The sequence below is a fragment of the Sceloporus undulatus genome, chromosome 1, assembly GCF_019175285.1.
Source record: "Sceloporus undulatus isolate JIND9_A2432 ecotype Alabama chromosome 1, SceUnd_v1.1, whole genome shotgun sequence".
NCBI lineage: Eukaryota > Metazoa > Chordata > Lepidosauria > Squamata > Phrynosomatidae > Sceloporus > Sceloporus undulatus.
This window is the reverse complement of record NC_056522.1, coordinates 257,897,285-257,905,506: the sequence shown is the minus strand read 5'-3', so window position 1 is coordinate 257,905,506 and position 8,222 is coordinate 257,897,285. Positions and strand designations below refer to the sequence as shown.

At 42.3% G+C, this 8,222-nt stretch overlaps 1 protein-coding gene across 2 annotated transcripts in view; it reads left to right on the top strand.

The window, feature by feature from the left end:
* The first annotated feature begins 4,399 nt into the window (after positions 1 to 4,399).
* LOC121919606 (fascin-like) overlaps positions 4,400 to 8,222 on the top strand; it is a 16,032-nt gene continuing 12,209 nt past the window's right edge. For both annotated transcript variants that reach the window (XM_042446404.1, XM_042446403.1), the window contains exons 1-2: positions 4,400 to 4,761; positions 5,943 to 6,192. In XM_042446404.1, coding sequence (XP_042302338.1) covers positions 4,456 to 4,761; positions 5,943 to 6,192 — 556 coding nt within the window. In that variant the 5' untranslated portion in view covers positions 4,400 to 4,455. The remainder of the gene's footprint in view (positions 4,762 to 5,942; positions 6,193 to 8,222) is intronic.

Here is an 8,222-nt window from a genome sequence, read left to right as displayed (position 1 = left end):
TTTTTTATCTCATTATTATATTTAACAAGTCACACTTCAGGCTGTCTGTGAACTTTGTTCCTCTGAACTTACGTGTCTGGACATAAGTTGCATCCCCAAGAAGATTGCTTTTGTGTGGAACTAAAAAAATAAATGTAGAAAGACAGCCCTAACCACTGTAGGTTAATGTGTATTTTGAGGAGAAGGATTTGAAGTTCCTTTATGACTTTCACTTAAGATCACTGGGAATCATTGCAATTATTATGGGAAATTATTACAAAACTGGGAGGTGGCTGGAACTCAGTAGTAATTCTTGTAACATCCTGAGGCTCAAGGTAAGTCTAGATCAAGGGAAGTAATAGTGCCACTCTATTCTGCTTTTGTCAGGCCTCACCTAGAATATTGTGTCCAGTTCTGGGCATCACAGTTCAAAAAGGATGTTCGGAAGTTGGAGCATGTCCAAAGAAGGGCAGCCAAAATGGTGAAGGGTTTGGAAACCATGCCCTATGAAGAACAACTTAGGGAGCTGGGGATGTTTAGCATGGGGAAGAGAAAGTTAAGAGGTGATATGATAGCCCTGTTTAAATACTGTAACTGAAGGGATGTCACATTGAGGATGGAGCAAGCTTGTTTTCTGCGGCTCCAGAGAACAGGACCCGGAACAATGGGTGCAAGCTGAGATAATAAAATCAGAGTTGGAAAAGAGATTCCACCTCAACATTAGGAACTTCCTGACAGTAAGAGCTGTTCGACAGTGGAACATACTCCCTCGGAGTGGAGTTTTCCTCTTTGGAGATCGTGTAACATAGGCTGGATGGTCATCTGTTGGGTGAGGTGCTTTGATTGTGAGTTCCTGGGTGGCAGGGGGTTGGACTGGATGGCCCTTGTGGTCTCTTCCAACTCTGACTATGATCTCAGCTATCTGATGTTCATTTCAAGCAGAAGTAAGGAAACTTTTCTCTTAAAAGACCAGATTCTTTTAGAGTACATGGACAAGGTCATACTCCCTTCATTTCCTCCTTGTCAAAGGGGAAGAAATAGATGTGCTTTAGAAATCAGTCCCAAATACTGCAGCTTGCCAGGAGCCAATCTGGTGTAGTCATTTCAGTGGCAAATCTCTGTTCATCCATTGTGACTTTGGTGAAGTCACACTTTCTCAGCCTATGTGGAGGACAATGGCAAACTTCTTAATAAATCTTGCCAAAAAACCCCAGAATTGGTTGCCATTAATTTGAAGTCAGTTTGAAGGTGTAACAACTAAGAATAGCTAATGTCCTGGAAATCAATGAAGGAAAAGAAATTACAGTTTTCATAAAATGTGTGTTAGGTTAAGTAGAGAAGGGGAAAGTGTAGCTCTAATGAAAATGGATGCAACTCTCAGAAAAGCCGAGGAATTGAAAGGAACTAGAATATTTTTAATACAGAAAAATGTCAAAAGCAAAGGGAGCAAGAAATGTAAACTAAAGAAGCAAATCTATAAGAAGGTGTGCAGCATCTGGAGACGGGTAATTTTCTCATGTTTATTTTCAGATTTAATTAATTTCTCATGCCCATCTTAATTATAGCTTGCTATTTGAAAACATTTGTGTCAACCAACAAAAATTGCTCTTGTAGTATTAATTCATCTTTATAATGCTGGGGAAATAATGTAATGATTATATGATACAGTGTAATACAGTTATGATACTTTAATTTTTGTTTTGAAAGTGTTACCAGTTCAGCTACACTGCATTCCTCTCTCATGTTTGGAGTCCTGAGATCAATCTGCCTGATCAGTTATCATTCTCCACTTGTCATCATCCTCCACTTCACTGGTTAGTGAAATGTCCCCAAGAGAAAAAAATGAAAAGGCCTGCAAAGAGCTACCTGTCTTAATGGTTTTTTATTGTGATCATGTTTGCCTCCACTGACCCCGTTTCTGCACAGCAATCAGGTGCCCACAAAATGTTTTGCATTACAACCTCCATAATCCCTGACCATTGACCATACCTTCTAGTGCTTAAATTTGGAGCTGTACCCCAAAACATCTGGAGGGCAAAGTGGTTACCCCTCAGTTGTTGTACGCTCTCAACTCGTTTCCAATATACAGTATAGCAAATCTATCATGGGTTTTTCTTGGCAAGCTTCTTCAGAAGGGGTTTGCCATTGCTAATTTCTGACGGTGAAAGAGTGTGACTTCCCCAAGGTCACCCATTGGGTTTCCATGACTGAATCAGGATATAGACCATGGTCTCTAAAGTCAGTGCCTAGGCATATACTCCAGAGGCTATTTGCAGTCCCTGAAACTTTGATTCCAGTTTCACACGAGTGCTTTGACCACACTGCCAATCCTTTTGCTAATTTCATATAGAATAAATATTTAATCCCTTGAGGATGGGAGAGGAAAATACCACTCCTGGTGATGAAAGCAGATTACTGGAAGTTGCATGTACCACCTTCAAGCTAAAATCATGTGCAGCCCTCTCCGGGCCAAAATATTAATGCTCTCCTGCCTTACCAGGTAGCCACAAGGCGGGGGAGGAATATTCCCAAGATCACTTGAACTCCTGTTTATCAAGGTGCAAAAAGGCAGAATCCTTCCATTTTTTCCATGTACATCTGTGAAGGGAGATCTTAAATGTATGCAGTAAGGAGGCAGAGCTATGGGATGCCTATAATGTTCTGTATCTTGGACTCATGTCTGCTTTGTCATATGAGTACGGAACAAGCCATGATGCTCACTCAGCATCAGTCAATATAATGCAACAAAGCAATCCCTTTCCTTCTCTGATGGGAGAGATTTCCTTTACAAGCATATTGTGTCACTGTTGCTAGATGTTGTCTTTGTGCTTGGGTAAGAGTAAAATATTCCACTGTTATGGAGTGTTAGAAGAGTTAGTGAAGAAAGAGGGGTGGTTCCTCAGGGTTGAAGAAACAGGTCTACAATGTTAGCACATAGATCAGGGTGACCAGATGCCCTCCCTTTTCAAGACATGTCCTCCATTCCAACCTTCTGTCCAGGAGGAATTCCCAAATGCCCTCCATTCTGAGCATGACTAAGAAGCATGGATTTATATTTCTATGATTGTTTTTTGTCTTTCATTTTTATGTCCTCCATTTTTATTGAATGTCCTACATTTTGCAGTGCCTTGTCCTCCTTTGCAGTTAGAACATCTATCACCCTGGTACTAGATGCTTCCTTGGGCCCTGGGTATCCCATTTGCAGCTCTGTGCAAAGAGACCTTGAAACACCTTTTGAGATTAACTGAAAGAAAGAAGCTGGCAGCATGAGTTTTCCTAGACTTGAGCCTCCTTCATCAGATGCATGTTTGGAGTGGAAAATCCAGATACAGACCTATATAAGCTGTTTCTGCATGAGAATGTTAGATTATGGTGTCTAGAGTCTGCACGGCTAACATACATCTGAGAAAGTAGACTGAAGCCTACTAAAGCTCATGCTAACAGCTTCTCTAGTCTCAAGGGTGCTGCAAAATCCCTTTGATGCATGATGTGCAGCTGAGCTACATTTTACTGGAGTAGTCTTTTGTTTCTAGCCATGTACTGATTCTACATTTAAGAACAAAACTATTTAGAAATACTTCTGAGGTCTTAAGTGCTCTTTCAAGTAAAAGACAGCAACTATGGGATGCAGACATTCTCCCACACCCTTGGCTTATATAGGTCAGTCTCTGGGTTCCCCACTCCAAACATGCATCTGAGGAAGTAGTAGGCTCTCAAATCTAGGAAAGCTCAAGCTCTCAGTTTCTTTCTTTCAGTCATTCTCAAAGGTGCTGCAAGATCCCTTGGCATACAGATTTTCCAGACTAAGGAGTTTATCACACAGAGTTTATCCCATGCAGGAACAGGATTTAAATCGGGAAAATCCTGCAAAAGCCGGATCTTTTTCAGAAGGTGTTGGGGGGCATCCCACATAGGAAATGGAAAAATCCCAGAAAAGCTGAATCGTTTTCAGACAGCGTTGGGAGCACTGAGCATTAATCCAACATTAACCCGCACAGAAAGTGGACAAAATCAGCTACTTTTTACTTTCAAGACTTTCCCAAAAGTAAAAAGTGGCCAATTTTGACCACTTTCTTTGTGGGTTAATGTTGGATTAATGCTCAACGCCCCTGATGTGTTTGAAAACGATCCCACTTTTGTGGGATTTTTCTGGGATTTAAATGCCGTTTCTGCACAAGATTTGGGCACTTAGCCTCCAGTGTGATAAACTCCTATCATGGCTCGTCTTTGAATCTGCACTTCTGCTTTGTCACAAAAGGGCATTGCTTGCGTGTCACTGAGAGAATGTGCAATCTGAGTGAATCTAACCCTTTTGGAATTTAGCCTAGATGATGAATCTATGTAGGTGGGGCTTGATGGTGAGTTTGTCTGGTTGCTAGGCACCCATTGTGACCTCAAGGCCCATGATGACTCTCAAATGGTCCCAGCTAGCTAATCTGCAGAAGTGGTGCCATTACAGCCTTGGTTATTCCCACCATGACAGTCTCCCTTGAATTTGGCCTGGTCAATGCAGCCAACAGATACCTGACTGCTGAACCCTTCCGTTTCCAGGTGGCAGCTACTGGCAAGCAACTGAAGCCTCGTCAGGTGTGGGTACTTCAGTTTGTGAGCCCACATGGAGCTGGGGCAGCTGGCCCCGGAGAAGGGGCTGGCCAGAAACTTCACCTGATCAGTGCCCTGAAGCGCTACTTGGCTGCCGACCCAAACGGCAAAGTCACCTGTGACCAGGATAAGCCAGGACCTCAGACTTTCTTCCTGCTGCATCAGTATCCAGATGGCAAGGTGCAATCATTCAGATCCATGCATAACCTGTTAATCTCCATTATCAGGCTGGGATTCTGCTCAGAAAGGCTGGATGTGGGGTTGGAGAGGGCAGAGGGCATACAATAAATGGGTTAATAAGCTCTGAATGTTATGGCTGCAAGTGTATTTGTTGCCATTATCCTCTGTATAAAAAGCAGAAGAAGCAGATGCAAGAGGAGAAATACCAGTTTGGGGGGGATAAGGGTGAGGAGGATGTTTTCCCAGCATTTTAGTATATGGATTTGAAGGGCAACTCCAGGTGACTGTTCCCTGCACTGCTGAAATTTGTAATTACTTGTTGGAGCCAGAGCTACCATTAGGCAAAACCAAAGTGTTGATTATTTGAATTATTATTGATATATTTATACTGTCAGGAAGATGAACTTGAAGGTTTGTGCCACAGATGCCACAATAACTTGTCTGACCTTGGGTACTACACCTCTTGACTTAGAGAAAAGGAACACCATTTGTTGTCCCACCTTCAGGCAGTGAAATGTCTCAGTCTGGTTCTGACAACTATGAGAATGCCATCTGTCCTAGAATTGGGAATTACATTTTCCTCTCAGGACCCTTCTGAATTCTCCAAGTGAAATCGGCCATGTGAACCAAACCAATATTTGTCTTTATTCATCACAAGAGTGATGTTTAATCTAGATGCTGACAGGGAAAGACGTGTTGGAATAGTTTATCCAAAGTCAATGGTAGAGCTGCCTGGAGATGTGATCTAGGATAATGTCCTAGCCAAGTACTTCTCAGCCTTTGGACGTGAGCTCTCAGAAACCTTAATCAGCATGACCAGTGTTCAGAAATTATCGGAACTGACATCTAAAAACATTTGGGAAGCCAAAGGCTGAGAATGACTGTAACTTAACCTCTCTTCTCTTGTTAGACCTAGAAACAATTGGGTGAATGGGACATCATGGGTACAGTATGAACACAGCAACTCCATAATCAAAGGCAAATAGCTTTAATAGTTACTTTTCAGACTACAGCTTCCAGAATCCCCCCAATGACTGCATTATTCTGGGAGTCGTAGACCCAAAAGTAAAGCTTACAAATTTACCTGAGCTGTTCTGGCACCTTCTTTATTGTCAACAAGAATTGTCTTACTCTTCCTGTCTCAAGTGATGAGGTTCTTATTTCTCCCTCCTTCCTGGCAGGTCTCTTTCCAGAATGAGCAATCCAAGCGGTACCTGGGTGGGGCGGAGGAGAATGTCACCTGCTTTGCCCAGGCTGCCACAGAAACGGAAAAATGGACCTTACACCTTGCTGTGCATCCCAACGTTGCAATGTACAACCCCAACAGGAAGCGTTATGTGCGCTGTGATGAGAAAGCTGGGGTGCTGCGCTGTGATCGCGATATGCCATGGGGAGCTGAATCTGTCATCACAATCTACTATGATTTCAAATGTGGGTGGAGGCATGTTCCCGAATTACTCTTCTTCCCTTGCGTAGGGTTTCAACCTGGAGTTTAAGGATCATCCTGATAGCATGCAAACCAAAGCTTGGAAGAGTTACTTTTTTGGATGACAGCTCTCAGAATCTGTTAGTCAACTGCTAGTCAGGGTCTGTGGTTCAAAAAAGTTACCTTCCTAAGTTCTGAATTGTGATCTTTAAAACAACAATCTACCATTAAAAAAACCTGGGTGACTCAAAATGAGGAATGATGTATGCTAGGTAGACCCAAGTTATAAACAGAAATTCATACCCTCCAGCTGTCCTCATTTAGTAGGGACAGTCTCAATGAATCCTCTGTCATCCCACCTTTTCAGTTGTTTTTCAAATGTCCTGGTTTCTCTCTGGGGCTGTACATGCAGTCCTTTTCCTAGCTGGACCGGGCTGCAGTAACCTCCCGCCACAGCCCCAATCTGGCTTTTCAAGGGCACAAAAAGGAGCCGCAAAAAGCAGTTCCTTTTTCCACCCTCGAAAAGGCACCATAGCTGTGTTGCTGCAGCTATATGGCACCCCTTCAGCACTGTGTCATATGGACACAGCGCCAGAGAAGCACCATGACACCGCGTACCTTGTGGAGTAGCACGCAGTGTCAGGGTGCCCTAGGGAGCCGAATTGGGCATGTGTCATAAGTACGCTATGCCCCAACTCTGCCCCCATGCCGGCCTTAATGGCCGGTGTGTGAACAGGGCCTCACTCTCTTACTCTCTTCCCATTGCTTCCCCCCTTTAGTCCTCAGCTTGCTTTAATTGCTGGAAATTTAATTCAAAAATGGTTTGAACTTAATTAATTTGGTGGGATAGGGGAGAGGAGGAGATGGTAAAAGCTTGTGCTTCCCATTAGGCCCAGGCTCTTAATTACTTTTGCCATCTGAGCTACACACACATGTTGCTTGGCTACACATGTCTGTTTTCATCTGTGAAATGTTGGAGGGTATGAAAACTATGTTGTTAACATAGGCTTCTTGATTTTAAATTGTCTCTAAATAATTCTATGCTGTCCTAAAATCTGACCTTGAAACTAGGCAGTCAGGATGCAAGGTATATACACTTAACACAACAACAACAACAAAGGTGCTTTCAAGTCAACTGTTGACTTATGGTGAACCTATGAATTTCATAGTGTTTTTAGGTAAGGAATACTCAGAGGTGGTTTTGCCAGTTACCTCCTATGAAATATAGCCCAAAGCGCCTGGTATTTGTTGGCTGTCTCCCATCCAAGTGCTAACCATGGCTGATCCTGCTTAGCTTCCAAGATCAGACAGGATCTGATGGCTTTAGGATATTTAAGCCATTGCCCTTCAAAGCTATGGCAATAAATTAAATTTAAGAAAATTATTTAAAATCAACAAAATTCACAACATAAAATATAAGATTAAATTTACAGTTATAATTTATGATTATATAAAATGTTATAAAATGACAATGATTAAGACTGTGATCTTGACCACTAGGGAAAAACCCATTTAACATGTCAGTGTTTACTTCTGAAAGGTTTACTTTATGGAGATAGGATTGCACTGTAAGTACTTTTGAAAACACTAGGCTTGCATCAGTTGTGGCTAACTTGAGCTAGAATCAGATCATGGCCACCACTTAGTACCCTCAACTGTATATGCTTATCTCTGGTCTGATGGAAAGGAATAGGTGTAGAGTCAATTTAAGCTGTTCTCTGCAATTAGTTGCACACTAAATGCACCTTTTCCAGTCTTTCTTTTCTTTTCTTTTTCTTGCACACAGTCTCTCTTGTGCCCTCACACTGCATTTCTATTGTGGAGGAATAATATTCCCTCTCCTTAAATTCTTGTATCTGGGAGAAATGCACTGTTTCTAATCCCTCATGCTGTGTATAGCTATGTGTCCAATCTACCAGGGTACAGCAGCACATACCTTCCTGAATACTGTTTGTTTGTTTGTTTATTTATTTATTTATTTACGGTATTTATACCCAGCCCTTGAGCCCTAAAGGCTCTCAGAGAGCGGCTTACA